The 24,044-nt window shown below is 44.3% G+C and overlaps 1 protein-coding gene and 1 pseudogene across 1 annotated transcript; both read left to right on the top strand.

Moving 5' to 3' along the window:
* Positions 1 to 2,962: 2,962 nt before the first annotated feature.
* On the top strand, positions 2,963 to 4,549 carry LOC125556517 (NEP1-interacting protein 2-like). Its single transcript, XM_048719234.1, has 4 exons — positions 2,963 to 3,147; positions 3,249 to 3,430; positions 3,513 to 3,764; positions 3,860 to 4,549. The coding sequence occupies exons 1-4, from the start codon at positions 3,078 to 3,080 to the stop codon at positions 3,983 to 3,985; spliced, it is 630 nt and encodes a 209-aa protein (XP_048575191.1). The 5' UTR covers positions 2,963 to 3,077; the 3' UTR covers positions 3,986 to 4,549.
* A 2,722-nt stretch (positions 4,550 to 7,271) lies between these two features.
* On the top strand, positions 7,272 to 8,375 carry LOC125556516 (annotated as a pseudogene).
* The last annotated feature ends 15,669 nt before the right edge of the window (positions 8,376 to 24,044 follow it).

The raw sequence follows: 24,044 nt of genomic DNA, 5'->3' as shown, positions 1-24,044 counted from the left end.
ATTGGGACCGTGTCGCATGTTGGGTTATCTTTTATTTTGGCGCCGTAGTCGGGCCATGAGTGTTTGGATGATGTAATGTTAGTTATGTACTTGATTGACGTGGCGAGTGCAAGCCAACTATTGTTATCTCCCCTTTATTATGTATATTACATGGGATGTTGTGAAGATTGCCTAACTTGCGACATATGCCTTCAATGCGATTATGTCTCTAAGTCGTGCCTCGACACGTGGGAGCTATAGTCGCATCGAGGGTGTTACAATCTTAGACTGCAAATATCTGAAATCCAACACCCTATCCTCTTGGGCATTGAACAGTTGATGAACATCTTCAACTAATTTGTCATAGTTGGCCTCCCGTTTATTTTTTTGTTCTGTCAAATGGTGAATAGTGAGTGAACTCTCTAGGTTATCCTTCCTCCTATCACTCCTGCTGTGTTGATACATTTCCCATTGCTTCAACAATGCATTCTGCATTGTAGGATGCCACTCTGGGTCAACCCATTGAACAATACCATAGTTCTGACCTTCTTGCAATATATTCAACACTTATATTGTTAAAGAATATGATTGTAAAGAACATCACAACAGAACACTAAATATTACAATTAAAGAAAATAATTTTACGTAAAGAACTAAAGAACAACAGAACTACCTAACTAAATTTCAATCAAATACTACAATTAAGAATGACCTAAAGAACAGCACAACATGTGCACTACAACACTGCAACCCAATCTCATAGGCAATTTATTAATCCTTACAAAAAGTACAACAACTATAAATCACTAAATAGAGACTCCACTAAACAATCACATAGTTGTCCTATTAAACAATGATGTGCACTGCAAACTAAGCTCCTGGGCACATATAAAATTAACAACTATTGTCCAAACTAAATATACAAGGTGTGCATGAGCAGATGCCTATTTCCAATGATCAGCATCAGTACTACTAATTGGCTGAAGAATGACAATCACAAGAACAAAATCTTACTATGACCAAACTACTACCATTTTTAATACTATGAGGTTACTAATTGCACAATCTTACTTTCAGAGCATAGACTAAGGCCCCGTTCGGATCTCCGCTGGCTTCCCGAAATAGCTGGCTTCCCAACTTCTCGCTGGCCTCCAGCTTCTCAGTGGAGCAGCGATTCGTTCGGTTGAACATCCTTCGCTCCTCACGTACGCATGGACTGGTAGCCCAGGAAATCAGGCTAAGGCCTGTTCGGCCAGGGTTTGGGCCAGGTCATGTTGGCCCAGTTCGGTTGGGGAAGCAGGTTCGAGCGATTGAAACGGTACGTGAGATTCACTTCGGAAGGGCAGTGGCATGTAATTTCGACCAACTCCTTGCTTCGATGTGTTGAGGGCCGGTTGTAGCGATCGAAATGGTACGCGAGCCTCACTTCGGAAGGGCATTCCCATGTAAATTTGATCAACTCCTACTTCTCTGTTTCACGAAGCTGGGCTGGCGCTGCTCCTCGAATCCGAAAAAATTGCACTGCGTATTCCTCGTCTCCGCGAAGCCTGCTTCTCGGAGCAGATCCGTTCGGCTGGCTTCTCGGAGCGATTTTAGGAAGCTGGCCTATGGAAGACTTCTGAACGGGGCCTAAGAACCTCCTCCTCGTCTCGAATCCCTCAAAGGCTACACGCCTCTCATATGGCAACCCATGGTGCTTACAGGGAACAATGGTTCCAGTCTCAATGCCCATGTAGTCTTAGTCTTCAATGCTCGCAGGGATCTACAGGAGCAAAATGATCCAAAACCCCCCAAATCAAAGATCAAATCTCCAAAGCAGAAACCCTAACACTAACCCTCGCTCCACCACTCACCCGGTACTGCATGTCGTCGTTGTCGGAGGAGTTCATGTACTGCAGGCTGGAGTAGTCGTCGCTGCTCTCATCCTCGTGCACGATGGCGCGGTGGCGGCGGGGGATTGCGTGGCGGTCGACGGCGAATCGGAGGGCGAGAAGCTCGAGCGGGGCGGGGAGTAGGGTTCGAGGGGAGTGAGTTGGGTCCGACGACCCAGGCGTATAGATCGACCGAGCCGGGCTAGTCCTAGTCACCCGAGCGACAACGCCGGTTCGCCGGCTTGTCACCTGACAGGTGGGGCCGGGAGGTCAGATACAACGTCAATACAACGTTATACGGTCCTTAAACCGTTTTGCAACGATTAGCCTCAGACGTGATACTGACTTGCAAAAAAATGAAATAGTGGTATTCATTCATCACAACTGCTCAAAGTGTGGTACTTGTAATTAACTCAGCTATCGTCTTGCTTAAAGCCAGACTCAAAAAAAAAAAGGATCGCAGCAGGCGATACATATCACTATATCAGTAGGGCAGATAAGAGGTCCCTTGTGTGCCCGCTCATTAATGAGCACCGGCCTGCCTTGGCTGATCATGCCTGCCTCCTCCAAGCTCTATCCGTACATAGCAGAGACTCGCCTCGCCAGTCCCCGACGTAGACGCGGAGCGGCCAGGGCGGCGACAAGTTGCTGTCGTCTGGCCGGCGATCGCTCAAACTCAAACTTGGACGTACGTAGTTGGGTGCAAGGTAGTACTACATGAGAGCATAGGTCTCGCGCATCCACTGCTTCTTCGATACTCTCTGCATCGTCCCTCTAAAATCGGCAAAGCGAATCCCATTCCCATCCGTGCACGCGCATGCATGCGGCGCGGTCCCGTTCCCGGCCGGGCGGGGCAAAGCGCAACCAACGCCCCCAACCCCCAGCGACGGGGAAAGGTCCTGACGTCCTGTACTCCTCGTCCGCCCGCTTGCTTCAGTACCCTCAGATCAGATGCCCTCTTTAACTCCATCCGTGCTTGCTTGGGCCGCCTCGCCCGCCCTCGACGTCGACGGGGAGCGCCCGGGGCAACGACATTCCGCTGCCGCGTGTTACTGCACACCGCAGGCCCTCCGGATATATAGGTGCACGCGTCCGCTGGCTGCTCCTCCATTCCGCCTCCGTGTCGATAGCTACACGTGCGTGCTCGATCTCCATCGACGACCATCGCAATACGTCCGTCACAAACTCCTTAGACTCTGGTCCTTCGTACGAGAACGTAGCGGCAACATGCTCGACGTGGCCACAAGAGCAGCCGGCGGGCTGGCGCGCTCGCTGGTCGTCGCCGCCTTCGGCGCAGGTACTTACGCGCGGCCGCACATGCATGTTATGCATTCTTTTTTTCCCGCCATAATTAAACGATCTTATGCCGATTGATTAACCGGGGTGCACTGTGTGCAGCCGGTACGGTGATCGGCGGCATGCTCGGCCTCCTGTGGGGCTTCGTCAACGAGGACGCCCTGCTGCAGGGCGCGGTCGTCGGGGCGGTCACCGGCGCCCTCGTCTCCGTGGAGCTCGCCGACTCCCTCCTCAGGATATGGACCTGCGGCGACTGCTCCATGGACGAGCGCATCAAACGCACGGTACGCTTCGCAGGTCGCCATGTTGGAGATTGGATCGCCATTGACCAAGATCAACAATTAATTTATGGAGTTCATTTTGCAGAGGCTGGTGCTCAGGAGCGTGGCGGCCGGCCGCCTTCTGCGCGGCTCGGTATTCCCGACCATCAGCGGTGCGCTGGACAGCCAGATCGAGGCGCTGCAGCAGCACCATTCCTCCCGAGGCGGCCTGTTCGAGCCGAGCTCTGGTCCGGTGACGGCCGCGCGGAGGGCCGCCGTCGAGAGCCTCCCGGCAACGGTGCTCACCAAGGAGACCGCGGGCGCAGGCCACCACACCACCTGCCCCATCTGCCTCCATGTCAGTGCTATAGCTAGCTTCTCGTCCGAGCTAGTGATGTATAGCGCCAATGTGCCATTGATTAGCTGACGAGCTGATGTTCTTGTCCTGCTCAGGAGTTCCAGGCCGGCGAGAGCGCAAAGAGGCTGCCGGCGTGCGGCCACGTGTTCCACCTGGCGTGCATCGACAGCTGGCTGCTGTGGAAGCCCCACTGCCCCATGTGCCGGCACGCCGTCTACTAGCCTATCCCCCGCCGCCGCCGGGGAACAAACAAACGGAGGAACGACGTACGGTCGCGTTGCTGCAGATGAAGTGTAGTAGTAGTACATGGGTCTCACGAAGCAGAGGACTGTGGAGTCCTCTCTCGTGACGAAAGATAAATTTTCCCACGAGAAATGTGTTTTTTTGTGTGTCGTTGTACAGAGAAAGATGCAGATGCTGAGTTGAGCTATACGTACCGCTCAATTTGTGGTGATGTCTCACTCCTGGAACAGGCAGGGCCGCAGCATTCCTGGAACCAACTGTCTGTATGTCGCTGAGACGGCGAGAGGCGAACGAGATCACATTGATTCAGAACCTACCTAATTAGCCGGGTTACATCACATGATTACATTGCGACCAGGGCGCGCGAAAATGACCACTCCAACAGCTACAGACTCACGAAACAAACTGTGGTTGGATAGTTAGCAGGAGATAGTATCCCGGTTCATCAAAGTTTAAGTCCTAGATTTTGGTGCTCACAATTTTCTGTAATTATTTTAGGCCTTCTTCGATGTGTGTTCAGTGAAAGAAGAGGTTTCTGTCGACTATGAAGGTGTATGTGACGAGTTCGTTAATCTTAAGATGATGTGCCAGCTCAGTCTCTCGAAAGTGCTCACAGGGGTAGGGTGTGTATGTGTGTGTTCATAGGGATAAGTATATGAATGTCTGCGTCCGTACTATGTTAAAAAAGAAAAAGAAAACTATGGACTCCTTTGATTCAAACGAGGTTCATAGGATTTTTGGAGAACGAGAGTGCTTAAGATTTTTTTCTATGTTGATTATTTGATTCATAGAATTAAATCCTATAGGAATTTGAAGGATTTCTTTGTACTGTTTCTGGTAGGATTTCTAGCATTCTACCTCCAGCCCACTTGAAAAAACAACACAAAAAAAGCCACACTCTCTAGTGCAGACTAATGCATAGGCCCAGACATACAAACAAAAACAAGTAGGCTGAGGAAAAACAGCCCACAAGCAACGCACAATCAGCGCGGGCGATCAAACAGTTTGCACAAATGTTTCAGGGTCTTGATCGTGTAGTAAACTACTTAGATGTGACATACTTATTTTCTCATCTAGATGAGAACAAATCCATATTCCAAATACATATAAGCTACATTTTCAGTCAGCTGACTTTTTTAGTTTTGGGTCAGTTAATTTTGAGTGAAGGAAGGAAAAGGAATGGCCTTGTTGGAGAGAAGGAAGGGGCTCGCCGTCATCACCCCATTATCTATCATAGGGTTTAGGGTGAGGACGGTGGTGGACGGCGGTGGATGGTGCGGAGGTGTGGCTTCACTGGAGAAGAAAACTAGATGGGGGCAGGCTAGAGGGATGGCCGGGGGGCGGCAAGCCTGGCAGTGGGGGGAGATCAAGGGGAGGGCGGGGCGGCAGAGGCTGGCGGTTCGGCCTAGGCCGGAGGGCGGCCAGAGGAAAAAGATAAACAGTGTGAATCGGGTTTGAGGTGAAAGATGACTGCAGATCTGTTGGATCAAGATCCAACTGTTCGGATAGAATTTACTGGTCACGAAAACGATTCAGTCAACTGACACATAGTCATTCCCTTCCAAATGCGTGATTTTGTTTCCCTAAAAAAAAGTGATTTTGTTGGGATTTATGAACGCGAGGCGATCAAAGCGTGCCGCTGACGTCGCCGTGGATCCTGGGACGTGGCGCGCATCACATGGGCCCACGGCTATAAATCAGAATGAGGTAATATCACCGCCAGTCACCGAACTTGCGTTGGATGTACAGTTCGGTACTAACATTTTAAAAATACGGTTTTTTAGTAAGCTAATTTGTGTTTAGATGCAAATACGGTCACTCCGGATGTTTGCGTGCTGGCGTCGCATGCCACACAGGCATGGGCCCCTGCCAGTGACAGATATCTCTTCGGGGTGTTGCATATGCATTTTTTATTTTGCTCAATAGCCCTTAAGGTTATTTAATTACGAACAATGGCCCTCAAATAAAATAAAAAAGGCTGCAGCCGATGGGTTCGAACCCATGACCACCTAAAGCTGGTCATAGTGGGCAGTAACTTAGACTAGTGTTATGCATATGACACTACCCTAAGTTACTATTTTCATAATGCAAAGTAACATAATAGTAGTATTTTAGATGACTTCATTTATTAGCTTGTAGCACCTCTCATTAATTACTTGTCACATAAGCAATTTTTTTTGGAGTAACTTAGCCAATAACACACCACCAAGTACCTTTTTGTGGTCAAAAAGAGAAATGCTGAATTTTATGTTTTTGCAATGACGACTTACTCGTATCCAAATAATTTTTCTCTAACCAAATTTCCATTAAGAGAAAAAATTGAGCGCCTGAAAATTTTGAATTTAAACTAGAGAAACTAGTCTAACAATACATGAACGTAACTTAAATCCTCATATGGGCATACAATATCAGACCGTCTTTTGGGAAATATTATTTTGTGTTATCCACTCTCATTTTAAATAAAAAAATGTTATTTAAAATATTGCTCTCGGTGCCGCAACAATGAATTCGACTCGCGACTTTTCTATAGGGAAGGAGTCGGGCTGACCACTGTATAGGAAGCACTAATTTAAAGTAATGTGTTAAGATAAATATATTTAGACATTAAAATTTTAATTCAACATTTCGGGCGAAAAATCCCAGAATTGTCTGAGATATTTCAAAAACCGGATTTTGCAGCTCCTTCCAAAACAACCGGAATAAAAAAAATCTTGCTCGTGAACAAGTTTGTGTACGTTTTGGGTTAAACATTATACATTTTGACGCGTGTTTTAAAATCGAATTTCATTTAAAAAATTCTGGCGAAAAATGCTTTTTCGGAAACCTGTTTTTCTGGCCAAACCTGGGAAACCAGAATTGAGAAGAAAAAATGTGTTCAATGTAAAAGAAATGTATCTCCACGTATGCATGAAACTGTGTTCGGTTGAGTGGTTCGCTAGTGCGTTCACGTAAATGAAGTCGTTGTCTCAAAAAAAAAAGTAAATGAAGTCGTAAGTTCGAACCTACCACACCCTTTTTTATCTCATTTGTTGCGCCAATTTGTTTCTGTCACTGCCCCATAGGCATGGCACCTAAGCACGGGATATAGACGAAGTCACCGTATATACACGAGATGACAAGTTATGTGATCACAATTCCGTATTTTACAAGTTTTGTAAGCAAATTAAACATAGCGCAAGTTGTAACCAAACGGCAGAATTGACAAGTCTGAGAAGAGGTGATGCATGCATGCATGATTAGTTGGATTTGACCGATTCTCTTGGATCTCAACCCAAACCCAAAGTTACGCACAGATCTTTCGCCGTGTCGCCATGGGGGGCGGCCGGCGCAAGAATTCCCGGAGGAAAGCGGCGTGGCCGACCGAGATTGACGCCATCCACGACGATCTTCTCGAGCGGGTGTTCCTGCGCCTCCACTCGCATCTCCACCTCGTCCGCGCCGCGTGCGCCTGCAGGCGCTGGCGCCGCATAATCGCGGGCGACGACGGCCGCGTCCTCCGCAGGTTCGGCTCTCTTCACGGCGCGTCGTCCGCCTGCGTTGCCAGCCACTACCGCGTCGATGGGCGCTACCAGCACCCGCGTCCGCCTGGCTGTAACCCTGTCTTCGTCCCCTCCTCCTCGCCGTGGGCGCGCCCCGTCGCCGCTCGGAAGCTCGCGCTCGACTTCCTCCCACGGGGGGAATATGGCGATTGTTGCTGGGAGCTCGTCGACAGCCGGAGCGGCTTCCTCCTCCTCTCCTCGACGCAGCGTGGCAACGCCTCGTCATATGCGATCCCCTGACGCGGCGCTACAGGGTGCTCCCTGACTCAGCATGGTTCCATGGTGGGGACTTCCTGGGTGCCTTCCTCCTCGACGGCGACGACGACGACGACGAGGCCGCGGGCACGCGCTTCAGCATGTCAAACTTCAGGGTGACGTGCGCGCTCTATCGCCGTGGGCATCGTATCGTCAGGGACTCAGGGCCTGCGCCTTCTCGTCCGCTCGCGGGGACCGCTGGACCTCCGGCGCCGGACGCGGCAGCACTACAGACTGCGGATTGGGTACCGTCTACTTCGCAGGGAGCGACGACGGGTTCGCCTACTGGACGGCCGGATACAACATTGTTCTTACTCTGGACAAGGACGCCGCCGAGTTCACCTCTTCCGTCTTGCACGACGACGGGGAGTACGCCGCGCTCCAGAACAAGCACCACGCCACGGAGTACGCCTACCATCAGCCGTGGCCACCTACGATCGAAGCTTGTTTATCCTAGCTGCCGTGGCTTGGAGATATCCATGGCGGTGTCCCAGGTTCTCAATTCTGCCGTTTATTGTGATGTTCCTTGAGCATGGAGTACCAGGGTCCGTTATTGCTGTAGGCATAAAGTGGTAACCAACTTGTCAATTTCAGATCTTTAATTGTGTTTGTTCGTAATCGTTTACTGCTCAGCTCATTGGATTGTATCAGTGCTGTTTTGAACATTTTCCAGGTCTGACGATTCCTTTCGTAAAAGTGAAATTGTTTCTTTTGGATTGGACAAGTTTGGGCTGGTTAGAAAACAAGTAGGGTATTTGGCCTGCAGGTTGTAAATTAGTTTTATAGAGTCTGGCTTAAGCAACATCGCATAATATATGATGACTTTCTTTGAGATTTCTAAAGAACCTTTTAATAAAATAGATTGAACAAGGCTATAACTCATAGATATCATCCTGTTAATTGGCTGCCAATCCATATGCCATGGTGGGAGTGAATTGTAGAAAACCACCATATTGAAGCGTCGTGTTGCAGAAAAGACCCTTCTACGAATTTGTGCCAGAAAGCATTGATTTTTGTCCTAATCATCTGTAGAAACCACTTTAACCTCTATTATGACATGTGGGTCCCGCATTTGATGACATGGCACAACTTTCGTGGTAGACGACGTTAGATGAGGGATTTTTTGGATTTACAAATCAGTCCCTTTAGTTTTACAAGGACACCCTTCAATCAAAAAACAAAAGGCAATCAACTCCCACCATGGATTTTCTCTCTTTCTTCTCTCCATCTCCTTCCATGAACTCTCTCTCTCCCGAGCCACCACGGCCATGCCACTCTCACCAGCGTCGCCGCCGCCAAGCCTCCATCGAACCACCACGGCCATGCCCGTCACAACTCAGTCACCCCCTTCCCCCACCCCTGCGCTCGCCCAGGTCAGCTCCGATGCCGGCGAGAATTTCGTGCTGCTGCTGCCTGGACCTTGGTACCGTGGCTGCCGGAGCAGAGCATCAACTGCAAGGAGTAGTATTAAGTAGCAATGGCAAGGAGCAGCAGCATCGGGAAAGGAGCTGCGGTGGCGACGGCAAGCAACGGGAAGGAGCAGCAGCGGCAACCAGCAGCAGTGGGAAGGAGCAGCAGCAGCAACCACCAGCGGGAAGGCGCGACAGTGGCAAGCAGTAGCGGGAAGGAGCTGGACGGGCATGGTGTCGCCCGCCGTGGCCGCGGCGACATTCGAGCTCCACCGCGCCGTGTGCGGCACCTCCAGAACAGGGCTATGCGGCACTTGGAGCTCGGCCACTCTGCACGCAGGAGCTGGGACGCCCTCGAGCTCGCTAGACCAATGTCGGCCGGCTCCGGCAACGAGCTCATCGGCAGGGAGAGCGTCCTACAGCTCCGACACGGCGAGGAGGGCGCATGCGTCCTGCAACTCCGGCAGGTCGCCACACCAGGCAGTTGCGTAAACGAGCCCTGACGCTGCTCCCGGATGACCTGCTCACGGCGGAGTAGCGTGAGGTCCGGTGGCCCAGCCGGAGCAGCTGCTCCACGTCCCCGGCATCCCTCTCTGGCGCACTTTGCCATGTCCCTGCACGCACGCCGCCGGCGACGACATCAGCTGGAGCGAGGAGGGAAGCCTGGTGGCGATCTGGATCGGGCAGGGGAGGGATTGGGAGGAAGGTTCTTTTTGGAAAAATACCAGTCTAACGGTGTCTATCACGAAACGGTATGCCACGTCATCAAATGCGGGACCCACGTGTCATAATAGAGGTTAAAATGCTCGAACAGAAGGTTAGGTGGTTTCTGCAAATGATTAGGACAAAAATCAGTGTTTTCTAGCACAATTTCGTAGAAGAGTCTTTTCTGCAACACGACGCTTCAATGTGGTGGTTTTCTACAATTCACTCGCCATGGTGGCCTAGGGTCTATAGATTTGGAGGTCACTTGCTTGCTCAGTACCCGATGGATGGGTATGCAAAATTAAAAATTAAGATGGTTTGTGCAAAGAATGATACCAGGCTTTTGGTCCTCTGTTGTTTCATCTGATTTCAACAATGAAACTAAGGGGTGGGGGCGACCTCTTAATTTGAAAAATAGAATAATATCAGATAGATATTGTAAGAGACCTAATCAATCACATTGAAGAGATCATCCCTTGTTTCAACTGTATCATTAGAGCAAAGGACATATCAATGGTTATTTATAGCTAGAATGTTTTCCTTAAGAGGCATGTCTCTAGTGTTGAGCCTATCCTTTGATACATTTGGAAGGCTAGAGCTAGGTAGTCGAGCAAAGACTGCACATTTATATTCTGAGTTGAGAAAAATAGAGACAATATGAATGGGGAGGTTTACTATTCCAAATCCACCTTTATCCTTTGGCAAACTAAATCCTAAACTGCCAATGGTTTAGGATTACCAGAGGTATCCTTTTCCCCCTTAAATGGTGCATCTGAATTTATCAATGGGGTCAATGACATCTTGAGGGTGTTGAGGAAGAAGGTTGGTAGACCTAAGAATATATTTAGTACTCCCTCCATAATAAGAGTGTTTAGATCACTAAAGTAGAGATCTAAACTCTCTTATATTTCTTTACGGCCAGAGTAATTAAGATTATGCAACCAAGGAGGAGGAAAGATTAGCAGGAGCTGACACTCTCAACAAGAGGCGTAGTTCCTGGTTCTTGGCTTATTCAGACCAAGAGGGGGGCAAGGTATGTGAAGGGGAAACTACCCACCGCCAACCAAAAAGATTAGTAAGATTAAGCGTTTTTCCATAAGAGACGTTGCTAGGAAGGAGGCATGCCTTTTGAAAGTTGACTGATAACAGTGGTTGACCATAATAAGATTATGAAATGCCTTTGAGGCAACATAATTGCCAGTGGGATTAATAGCAGAGTGTCACCAATGTACTAGATTATGGGCAATTCTATGTTTGGGATTGTGAGGGGAGCTTGAGCAAGTTCGATTGATAGGCTTTATTAGCGACACATGGGAGGAGGTAGGCAGTGACAAAGAGGAGATGTGAGATTGTTACCTCGTTGTATGATCCCACGACGACAATGAATTTCTTTCTAGGGACATCATTAAGAAGTATAGAAAACATGTATTGGTGGAAAGGATGGAGTTATGCCCATCAAAGCCCAGATGCTCCAAAACCCCTGTGGTAGGGTTGTGATCAATGTGTATGAGGCCTTTCCTGAATCAAATGTAAGCACAAAAGTTTCCTGGGTTTTTTTTGCTGAATACAAACGAGGCAATCTTGGATGGTTGATGACCCACAAGTATAGGGGATCTATCGTAGTCCTTTCGATAAGTAAGAGTGTCGAACCCAATGAGGAGCAGAAGGAAATGATAAGCGGTTTTCAGCAAGGTATTCTCTGCAAGCATTGAAATTATAGGTAACAAATAGTTTTGTGATAAGATAATTGGTAACGAGCAACAAGTAACAAAAGTAAATAAAGTGTAGCAAGGTGGCCCAATCCCTTTTGTAGCAAAGGACAAGCCTGGACAAATTCTTATTTAGAGAAAAGCGCTCCTGAGGACACATGGGAATTATCATCAAGCTAGTTTTCATCACGTTCATATGATTCGCATTCGATACTTTGATATTCTGGTATGTGGGTGGACCGGTGCTTGGGTGCTGACCATACTTGGACAAGCATCCCACTTATGATTAACCTCTATTGCAGGCATACACAACTACAACAAAAGTATTAAGGTAAACCTAACCATAGCATGAAACATATGGATCCAAATCAGCCCCTTACGAAGCAACGCATAAACTAGGGTTTAAGCTTCTGTCACTCTAGCAACCCATCATCTACTTATTACTTCCCAATGCCTTCCTCTAGGCCCAAATAAAGGTGAAGTGTCATGTAGTCGACGTTCACATAACACCACTAGAGGAGAGACAACATACATCTCATCAAAATATCAAACGAATACCAAATTCACATGACTACTAATATAAAGACTTCTCCCATGTCCTCAGGAACAAACGTAACTACTCACAAAGCATATTCATGTTCATAATCAGAGGGGTATTAATATGCATATAGGATCTGAACATATGATCTTCCACCAAATAAATCAACTAGCATCAACTACAAGGAGTAATTAACACTACTAGCAACCCACATGTACCAATCCCAGATTTGGAGACAAGAACTGGATACAAGAGATGAACTAGGGTTTGAGAGGAGATGATGCTGGTGAAGATGTTGATGGAGATTGACTCCCTCCTGATGAGAGGATCGTTGGTGATGACGATGGCGATGATTTCCCCCTCTCGGAGGGAAGTTTCCCCGACAGAACAGCTCCGCCGGAGCCCTAGATTCCTTCCGCCAAGGTTCCGCCTCGTGGCGGCGGAGTTTCGTCTTGAAAGCTGGCTTATGATTTTTTCCTCATCGAAAGACTCCATATAGCAGAAGATGGGCATCGGAGGGCCACCAGGGGGCCCACGAGGTAGGGGGCGTGCCCCCACCCTCGTGGGCAGGGTGCGGCCCCCCTGCGGAACTTCTTGCGCTCAGTATTTTATATATATATTCCAAAAATGACTTCCGTGACGTTTCAGGACTTTTGGAGCTGTGCAGAATAGGTCTCTAATATTTTCTCCTTTTCCAGCTCAGAATCCCAGCTGCCGGCTGCTACCTCTTGAGCACTGCGTTGGATTTCCCCGAAGAGGAGAGGATGGTGCAGCAAAGTAGCGTAAGTCCCTCGTACCTACACAAAAACAATAGCTCAACGCAACCAACGCGCTTAGGGGTTGTCAATCCCTTCACGGTCACTTACGAAAGTGAGATATGATAGAGATGATAAATAATATTTTTGGTATTTTTGTGATAAAGATGCAAAGTAAAATAAAAGCAAAGTAAAAGCAAATCAATAATAAAGTGATGGAGATTGATATGATGAGAAAGAGACCCGGGGCCATAGGTTTCACTAGTGGCTTCTCTCAAGACCATAAGTATTCTACGGTGGGTGAACAAATTACTGTTGAGCAATTGACAGAATTGAGCATAGTTATGAGAATATCTAGGTATGATCATGTATATAGGCATCACGTCCGAGACAAGTAGACCGACTCCTGCCTGCATCTACTACTATTACTCCACTCATCGACCGCTATCCAGCATGCATCTAGAGTATTAAGTTAAAAACAGAGTAACGCCTTAAGCAAGATGACATGATGTAGAGGGATAGTTTCATGCAATATGATAAAAACCCCATCTTGTTATCCTCGATGGCAATGATACAATACGTGCCTTGCTGCCCCTTCTGTCACTGGGAAAGGACACCGCAAGATCGAACCCAAAGCTAAGCACTTCTCCCATGGCAAGAACAACCAATCTAGTAGGCCAAACCAAACTGATAATTCGAAGAGACTTGCAAAGATAACCAATCATACATAAAAGAATTCAGAGAAGATTCAAATATTATTCATAGATAGACTTGATCATAAACCCACAATTCAGCGGTCTCAACAAACACACCGCAAAAAGAAGATTACATTGAATAGATCTCCATGAGAGAGGGGGAGAACATTGTATTGAGATCCAAAAAGAGAGAAGAAGCCATCTAGCTACTAACTATGGACCCGTAGGTCTGAAGTAAACTACTCAAACTTCATCGGAGGGGCTTGGATGATCATGTAGAAGCCCTCTGTGATCGATGCCCCCTCCGGCGGAGCTTCGGAACAGGCCCCAAGATTGGATCTCTTGGATACAGAAAGTTGTGGCGGTGGAATTATGTTTTTGGCTCCGTCCCCGATCGTTTGGGGGTACGTGGATATATATAGGAGGAAGAAGTACGTCGGTGGAGCTTCGAGGGGCCCACGAGGCAGGGGACACGCCCTAGGGGGGCGCCCTCCACCCTCGTGACCGCCTCGTGGATTTCTTGACGGAGGGTCCAAGTCTCCTGGATCTTATGTGATGAGAAAATCACGTTTCCGAAGGTTTCATTCCGTTTGGACTCCGTTTGATATTCTGTTTCTCCAAAACACTGAAATAGGCAAAAAAACAGCAATTCTGGGCTGGGCCTCCGGTTAATAGGTTAGTCCCAAAAATAATATAGAAGTGGATAATAAAGCCCAATGATGTCCAAAACAGTAGATAATATAGCATGGAGCAATCAAAAATTATAGATACGTTGGAGACGTATCACCGGCATTCTCCCTCTTTATGTAAACCTTGTAAAATAAGAGAGAATAGGCATAAGTATTGTGACATAATGTGTAATAACAACCCATAATGCAATAGATATCAATATAAAAGCATGATGCAAAATGGACATATCAACTCCCCCAAGCTTAGATCTCGCGTGTCCTTAAATGAAAGCCGAAATCGAAAAATATGTCCACATGTTTAGAGATAGAGGTGTCGATAAAAATAAAATACGGACATGAGGGCATCATGATCATTCTTAGAACATCAACTTATATAATTCTTGTCATATGATCTCTTATGCTAGAGTAACAATTAAATCACAATTTCAAGTATGAATCATAAACTTCATTGAAAACTAACAAACTATAATCTCAGTCATTGAAGCAATTGCAATTTATCATAACATAGGAAAGAGTCAATATAAGAGCTTTTCAGCAAGTCCACATACTCAACTATCATATAGTCTTTCATAATTTGTGACACTCACGCAATACTTATGGGTATGGAGTTTTAATTGGACACAGAGAAAGATAGGGGCTTATAGTTTTGCCTTCCAACGTTTTACCTCAAGGGTAATGTCAACAATAATAGTTCATGAACACTCACATCCAATTAGCCATATATACCAGGATCTTTCCAATATATTGTGCTTGCCATAGGATAAAATGTAAAAAGAAAAGGTGAGGATCACCATGACTCTTATGTAAGGTAGGAGATAAAAGTAAAAGATAAGCCCTTCACAGAGGGAAGCAGAGGTTGTCATGCGCTTTTATGGTTGGATGCACAAAATCTTAATGCGAAAGAACGTCACTTTATATTGCCACTTGTGATATAGACCTTTATTATGCAGTCCGTCGCTTTTATTTCTTCCACATCACAAGATCGTATAAAGCTTATTTCCTCCACACCAATCAATCATACATATTTAGAGAGCAATTTTTTATTGCTTGCACCGATGACAACTTACTTGAAGGATCTTGCTCAATCCATAGGTAGATATGGTGGATTCTCATGGCAAAACTGGGTTTAAGGGTATTTGGAAGCACAAGTAGTATCTATACTTGGTGCAAAGAATTTGGCTAGCATGAGGGGAAAGGTAAGCTCAATCATGTGGGATGATCCATGACAATATAATTTATCTCAAATGTAAGGAAACATAACCCATTACGTTGTCTTCCTTGTCCAACGTCAACTCTTTAGCATGTCATATTTTAATGAGTGCTCACAATCATAAAAGTGTCCAAGATAGTATATTTATATGTGAAGACCTCTCTTTCTTTATTATTTCTTATTAATTGCAACGATGACCAAAACTATGTTTGTCAACTCTCAACAACTTTTAATCATCATACTCTTTATATGTGAGCTCATTACTCTCCATAAGATCCATATGATCTCTTTTATTTCTTTTTATTCTTTCTCTTTTATTTTATTCACTCAAGATCATGGCAAAACAAGCCCTTGACTCAACACTAATCTTTATTATATATAGCTCATGGACTTGATTACATAGAAGGATCATAAAGCAAAACTCACAACTAGATCATACTAAGAACTTTTATTCTACTAGATCAAAATATTATCAAAAGGATCAAACTTATAAAAGCGGTAAAGATAAAAGTGATGGTGATACGATACTGGGGCACTCCCCCAAGTTTCGCAGTTGCCAAGGGGAGTGCCCATACCAGATACTCAGTTCTTCTTTGTTGGTGAAGAAGGTGGAGTTGTTGATGATGGATAGTCGCACATCGAGCGTAGGAGGTCTTGTAACTTGCGGATAATGCCTTTGAGTGCGATGATATGCTCCTTCAACAAAATATTTTCACGTGTGAGATACTCATTTTGTATACGAGCTAACTCAATCATCTTGAAAGCTTCGATCTTAGTTGGGGTAAGAAGATTGTGATCAAGTTGAAGGATGTCTTCTATTGCCGGAACTTGGTCCTCCGTGGCCTTCTTGATCCCTTCATCCTTGTTGATCTCCATGGGTTCTTCTCTCTTCAGCTCTGTCTTCATTAGCCAAGCATCGTTGCCCTCATGGTTGGAGGAGGAGGGAGACGACATAATGCCTGGCCTTGACAACCCTGACAGAAAACAGCTCGAAACAAAGACGAGAGATATTTGCGTGATACGGTGGTCAAAACCTTCGGGAGATTATATAATGAATTTTTAACGACCAAAATATGTAACGTGTAAGAAAACGGAGTCCGGAGAGCACACGAGGTGCCCACGAGGCAGGGGGCGCGCCCTCCACCCTCGTGGAGCCCTCGTGTCCTTCCCGGACTGCTTCTTATTTTTCTATTTTTCTAAATATTCCAAAACGGAAGAAAATTGCCATTAGAACTGTTTTGGAGTCGGTTTACTTACCGTACCACATACCTATTCCTTTTCGGAGTCTGAAACATTCCGGAAAGTGTCCCTTATGTATTCCTCCGGGGTTACGGTTTCAATAGGATTACCTGAGATATAATGTTTAATTTTTGACCGTTCACCACCTTCGGATTTGTGCCTTCGAAGTTGTTGATTTTTATGGCACCGGAAGATAGACCTCCTCGATAACGTAAGGACCTTCCCATTTAGATAGAAGTTTTCCTGCAAAAAATCTTAAACGAGAGTTGTATAGCAATACATAATCACCTACATTAAACTCACGCTTTTGTATTCTTTTGTCATGCCATCTTTTAACTTTTTCTTTAAATAATTTGGCATTCTCGTAGGCTTGGGTTCTCCATTCATCGAGTGAGCTAATTTCAAATAACCTCTTCTCACCGACAAGTTTGAAATCATAATTGAGCTCTTTAATAGCCCAATAAGCCTTATGTTCTAGTTCGAGAGGTAAGTGACATGCTTTTCCATAAACCATTTTATACGGAGACATACCCATAGGATTTTTATATGCAGTTCTATAGGCCCATAATGCATCATCAAGTTTCTTGGACCAATTCTTTCTAGATTTATTAACAGTCTTTTGCAAAATTAATTTGAGTTCTCTATTACTCAATTCTACTTGACCACTAGACTGTGGGTGATAAGGATATGCAATTCTACGATTAACATCATACTTAGCAAGCATTTTACGGAAAGCACCATGAATAAAATGTGAACCACCATTAGTCATTAAATATCTAGGGACTCCAAACCTTGGAAAAATAACTTCTTTAAGCATCTTAATAGAGGTGTTATGATCAGCAGTACTAGTTGGAATAGCTTCTACCCACTTAGTAACGTAATCAACAACGACTAAAATATGTGTATATTCATTGGAGGCAGGAAAAGGCCCATATAATCAAAGCCCCAAACATCAAAATGGTTCAATAACAAGTGAATAATTCATAGGCATTTCTTGACGTCTACTTATATTACCAATTCTCTGACATTCATCACAAGATACAACAAACTTACGGGCATCCTTGAAGAGAGTAGGCCAATAAAAACCGGATTGCAATACCTTATGTGAAGTTCTATCTCCAGCGTGGTGTCCTCCATAAGCTTCGGAGTGAAACTTGCGTAGGATCTATTCCTGTTCATGCTCAGGTACACAACGTCTAATAACACCATCTACTCCTTCTTTATAAAGATGTGGGTCATCCCAAAAGTAATTCTCAAATCATAGAAAAACTTTTTCTTTTGCTGGTATGTGAAACTAGGTGGTATAAATTTAGCAACAATATAATTAGCATAATCACCATACCATGGAGCAGTACGAGAAGCATTTATGACATTTAATTGTTCATCAGGAAAGCTATCATCAGTAGGTAGTGGGTCATCAAGAACATTTTCTAACCTAGACAAGTTATCTGCAACGGGGTTCTCAGCTCCCTTTCTATCAATAATATGCAAATCAAATTCTTGTAGCAAGAGAACCCATCTAATAAGTCTAGGTTTAGCATCTTTCTTTTCCATAAGATATTTAATAGCAGCATGATATGCGTTAATAGTTACTTTAGAATCAACAATATAAGGTCTGAACTTATCACAAGCAAATACAACTGCTAAAAATTCTTTTTCAGTGGTAGCATAATTTCTCTGAGCATTGTCTAGAGTTTTACTACCATATTGAATAACATTTAATTTCTTATCAACTCTTTGCCCTAGAACAACACCTACAGCATAATCACTAGCATCACACATAATTTCAAAAGGTAAATTCCAATCAGGTGGCTGAACAATAGGTGCAGAGATCAATGCTTTCTGAAGTATTTCAAATGCTTCTACGCAATCATCATCAAAGACGAATGGTATATCTTTTTGTAATAAATTAGTTAGAGGCCGAGAAATTTTTGAGAAGTCCTTAATGGACCTCCTATAAAAACCGGCGTGACCAAGGAAACTTCTTATACCTCTGATGTCCTTGGGACATGACATCTTTTCAATAGCATCAACCTTAGCTTTATCAACTTCAATATCACTTTTGTAAACTTTATGCCCCAAGACAATACCTTCGTTAACCATAAAGTGGCACTTCTCCCAATTCAAGACAAGGTTAGTTTCTTCACATCTCTGCAAAACTCGATCAAGGTTGCTTAACCAATCATCGAAAGAGGATCCATAGACGGAGAAATCGTCCATGAAAACCTCACAAATCTTTTCACAAAAGTCAGAGAATATAGCCATCATGCATCTTTTGAAGGTAGGAGGTGCATTACATAAACCAAAAAGCATACGCCTATAAGAAAAAGTACCGAACGGGCAAGTAAAAGTGGTCTTAGATTGATTATCAACTGACACATGTATTTGAGAGAAACCAGAATAACCATCTAGAAAGCAAAAATGTGTATGTTTGGATAATCTTTCTAGCATTTGATCAATAGAAGTTAAGGGGTAATGATCATTTTTAGTAGCCTTATTTAATTTGCGGAAATCAATCACCATCCTATAACCTGTAATAATTCTTTGCGGAATCAATTCATCTTTATCATTAGGAACGACAGTAATACCTCCCTTTTTAGGGACATAATGGACATGACTTACCCATTGACTATCAGCAACGGAATAAATTATACCTGCCTCAAGGAGCTTTAATATTTCCTTTCTTACCACTTCTTTCATCTTAGGATTCAGCCGTCGTTGTTGATCACGAACTGGTTTGGCATCTTTCTCCAAATTTATTTTGTGTTGACACAGTGTGGGACTAATGCCCTTAAGATCATCGAGAGTATATCCAATAGCAGCATGGTGCTTCTTCAGAGTTTTCAATAATCTCTCTTCTTCATGCTCTGAAAGGTTAGCACTAATAATAACATGATATATCTTTTTCTCATCAAGGTAAGCATATATAAGAGTATCAGGTAACGGTTTGAGCTCAAACACGGGATCACCCTTGGGTGGAGGAGGATCCCCTAAGATTTCAACAGGCAAATTGTGTTTCAGGATGGGTTCCTGTTTAAGGAATACTTCATCTATTTCCCCTCTTTCAATAAAAATATCATTTTCATGGTCTAGCAAATATTGTTCTAAAGGGTCACTAGGAGGTATGGCAATAGAAGCAAGACCAATAATTTCATCTTTACTAGGAAATTCCTCTTCACGGTGTTGTCTACAAAATTTAGAGAAATTAAATTCATGAGACATATCACCTAAACCAATAGTAACAACATCCTTTTCGCAATCTATCTTAGCATTAACTGTGTTCAAGAAGGGTCTACCAAATATAATGGGACAAAATCTATCTTGTGGGGAACCAAGAACAAGAAAATCAGCAGGATATTTAGTTTTCCCACACAAGACTTCAACATCTCTAACAATTCCAATTGGTGAAATAGTATCTCTATTGGCAAGTTTAATTGTGACATCAATATCTTCTAGCTCAGCAGGTGCAATATCATGCATAATTTCTTTGTATAAGTCATGAGGTATAGCACTAGCACTGGCACCCATATCACATAAGCCATGATAACAATGATTTCCTATTTTAACAGAAATAACAGGCATGCCTACCACGGGTCTATGTTTATCTTTAGCACAAGGTTTAGCAATTCTAGCAGTCTCATCATAGAAATGAATAACATGCCCATCAATATTATCAGACAAGAGATCTTTAACAATATCAATATTAGGTTCAACTTTAATTTGCTCAGGAGGTGTATAAGTTCTAATATTGCTTTTACGAACCACAGTTGAAGCTTTAGCATGATCTTTTATCCTAACAGGAAAAGGTGGTTTCTCAACATAAGCAGTAGGAACAATAGGATCATTATAAGTGCCAGTCTTTTCTTCAACTTTAATAGGTGCAGCTACTTTTACTTCTATGGGAGGATGATATTTAAATCACTTCTCCCTAGGGATATCAACATGAGTAGCAAAAGATTCACAGAAAGAAGCTACTATTTCAGAGTCAAGTCCATATTTAGTGCTAAATTTACGGAAAACATCGGTATCCATAAAAGATTTAACACAATCAAACTTAGGTGTCATACCTGACTCCTTACCTTCGTCGAGGTCCCAATCCTCAGAGCTGCATTTAATTCTTTCAAATAAATCCCATTTGAATTCAATAGTCTTCATCATAAAAGAGCCAATACAAGAAGTATCGAGCATGGTGCGATTGTTATCAGAAAGCCGAGCATATAAATTTTGAATAATTATTTCTCTTGGAAGCTCATGATTGGGGCATGAATATAATATTGATTTAAGCCTCCCCCAAGCTTGAGCGATGCTTTCTCCTTTGCGAGGCCAAAAATTATATATATAATTGCGATCACGATGAACAAGATGCATAGGATAAAACTTCTGATGAAATTCCAATTTCAATCGTTTGTAGTTCCATGATTCCATATCATCACATAGCCTATACCATGTCAATGCATCTCCCTTCAAAGATAAAGGGAAGAAATTCTTCTTAATAACATCATCGGGCACACCTGCAAGCTTAAATAATCCACAAACTTCATCCACATATATTAGGTGCTCATCAGGATGCATTGTTCCATCTCCTGCAAAAGGATTAGCTAGCAGTTTTTCTATCATACCCGAAGGAATCTCAAAGTAGACATTTTCATTTTCAGTAGGTTCAATAGGTTGAGGACCAACTCTTTGCTCTACTGGTCGGGGTGAAGATACCCCGAACAAGCCCCTCAGAGGATTACTTTCCATAGTAACAAGTGACAGTAAATTTTGTTGGGGAACGTAGTAATTTCAAAAAAATTCCTACGCACACGCAATATCATGGTGATGCATAGCAACGAGAGGGGAGAGTGTTGTCTACATACCCTCGTAGACCATTCGCGGAAGCATTATATCAACGCGGTTGATGTAGTTGTACGTCTTCATGATCCGACCGATCCAAGCACCGAAAGCACGACACCTCCGAGTTCTGCACACGTTCGGCTCGGTGACGTCCTCGCCTTCTCGATCCAGCAAGAGGGGCGAAGTAGTAGATGCGTTCCGGCAGCACGACGGCGTGGTGACGGTGTTGGTGAAGAACAATCTTCGCAGGGCTTCGCCTAAGCACTACGAAAACTATGACGGAGGATAAACTAGAGGGGACGGGGTTGCCGGCACACGGCTTGGTGTTTCTTGATGTGTCTTTGGTGCTAGCCCTACCCCTCTATTTATATGTTGAGCCCTGGGGTCGAAACTTGGAGTAAATGCCTCCTCAAAGTCGGTTTCACCCGAAAGGCAAGAGTCCTTCTCGGACTCCAGGGCTAGATGCCAGGGTTCCCGGCGTCTACCTCCTAGACGCCAGGGTTCCTGGCGTCTAGCCTCTGGTCTCCGCAAAACTTCCTTTTGCACTTTCCAAAGGCCTCATGGGCTTTCCCCTTTGGCCCAGATAAAGTGTTCTCATGCCCAAACATTTCGGGAAACATCCAGAACCCCTTCCGGAGATCAAACACTACTATCCCATATATCAAATTTTGTCTCCGGACCATTCCGGAGTTCCTCGTCATGTCCGTGATCTCATCCCAGACTCCGAACAACATTCGGTCATCAACATACATAACTCATATAGTACTATATCGTCAATGAACGTTAAGCGTGCGGACCCTACGGGTTCGAGAACTATGTAGACATGACCGAGACACCTCTATGGTCAATAACCAATAGCGGGACCTGGATGCCCATATTGGCTCCTACATATTCTACGAAGATCTTTATCGGTCAGACCGCATAACAACATACATTGTTCCCTTTGTCATCGGTATGTTACTTACCCGAGATTCGATCGTCGGTATCTCAATACCTAGTTCAATCTCGTTACCGGCAAGTCTCTCTACTCGTTCCGTAATACATCATCCTGCAACTAACTCATTAGTTGCAATGCTTGCAAGGCTTATGGTGATGTGCATTACCGAGTGGGCCCAGAGATACCTCTCCGACAATCGGAGTGACAAATCCTAATCTCGAAATACGCCAACCCAACAAGTACCTTTGGAGACACCTGTAGAGCACCTTTATAATCACCCAGTTACGTGGTGACGTTTGGTGGCACACAAAGTGTTCCTCCGGTAAACGGGAGTTGCATAATCTCATAGTCATAGGAACATGTATAAGTCATGAAGAAAGGAATAGCAACAAACTAAATGATCAAGTGCTAAGCTAACGGAATGGGTCAAGTCAATCACATCATTCTCCTAATGATGTTATCCCATTAATCAAATGACAACTCATGTCTATGGTTCGGAAACATAACCATCTTTGATCAACGAGCTAGTCAAGTAGAGGCATACTAGTGACACTCTGTTTGTCTATGTATTCACACATGTATTATGTTTCCGGTTAATACAATTCTAGCATGAATAAGAAACATTTATCATGATATAAGGAAATAAATAATAACTTTATTATTGCCTCTAGGGCATATTTCCTTCAGTCTCCCACTTGCACTAGAGTCAATAATCTAGTTCACATCGCCATGTGATTTAACATCAATAGCTCACATCACCATGTGATTAACACCCATAGTTCACATCGACATTTGACCAACACCCAAAGGTTTACTAGAGTCAATAATCTAGTTCACATCGCTATGTGATTAACACCCAAAGAGTACTGAGGTGTGATCATGTTTTGCTTGTGAGAGAAGTTTAGTCAACGGGTCTGCCACATTCAGATCCGTAAGTATTTTGCAAATTTCTATGTCAACAATGCTCTGCATGGAGCTACTCTAGCTAATTTCTCCCACTTTCAATATGTATCCAGATTGAGACTTAGAGTTATCTGGATCAGTGTCAAAACTTGCATCGACGTAACCCTTTACGACGAACCTTTTGTCACCTCCATAATCGAGAAACATATCCTTATTCCACTAAGGATAATTTTGACCAATGTCCAGTGATCTACTCCTAGATCACTATTGTACTCCCTTGCCAAACTCAGGGCAGGGTATACAATAGGTCTGGTACACAGCATGGCATACTTTATAGAACCTATGGCTGAAGCATAGGGAATGACTTTCAGTCTCTCTCTATCTTCTGCCGTGGTCGGGTTTTGAGTCTTACTCAACTTCACACCTTTGTAACACAAGCAAGAACTCCTTCTTTGACTGTTCCATTTTGAACTACTTCAAAATCTTGTCAAGGTATGTACTCATTGAAAAACTTATGAAGCATCTTGATCTATCTCTATAGATCTTGATGCTGAATATGTAAGCAGCTTCACTGAGGTCTTTCTTTGAAAAACTCCTTTCAAACATTCCTTTATGCTT

The sequence above is a fragment of the Triticum urartu genome, chromosome 5 (genome assembly GCF_003073215.2).
Source record: "Triticum urartu cultivar G1812 chromosome 5, Tu2.1, whole genome shotgun sequence".
Classification (NCBI taxonomy): Eukaryota; Viridiplantae; Streptophyta; class Magnoliopsida; order Poales; family Poaceae; genus Triticum; species Triticum urartu.
This window is presented reverse-complemented; position numbering and strand designations above follow the sequence as displayed.

Coding starts and splice junctions, on each gene's coding strand:
- LOC125556517 (XM_048719234.1), top strand. CDS start 3,078: ATGCTCGACGTGGCCACAAGAGCAGCCGGCGGGCTGGCGCGCTCGCTG. Junction 3,431..3,512: donor ACGAGCGCATCAAACGCACG/GTACGCTTCGCA, acceptor TTCATTTTGCAG/AGGCTGGTGCTCAGGAGCGT. Junction 3,765..3,859: donor CCTGCCCCATCTGCCTCCAT/GTCAGTGCTATA, acceptor TGTCCTGCTCAG/GAGTTCCAGGCCGGCGAGAG.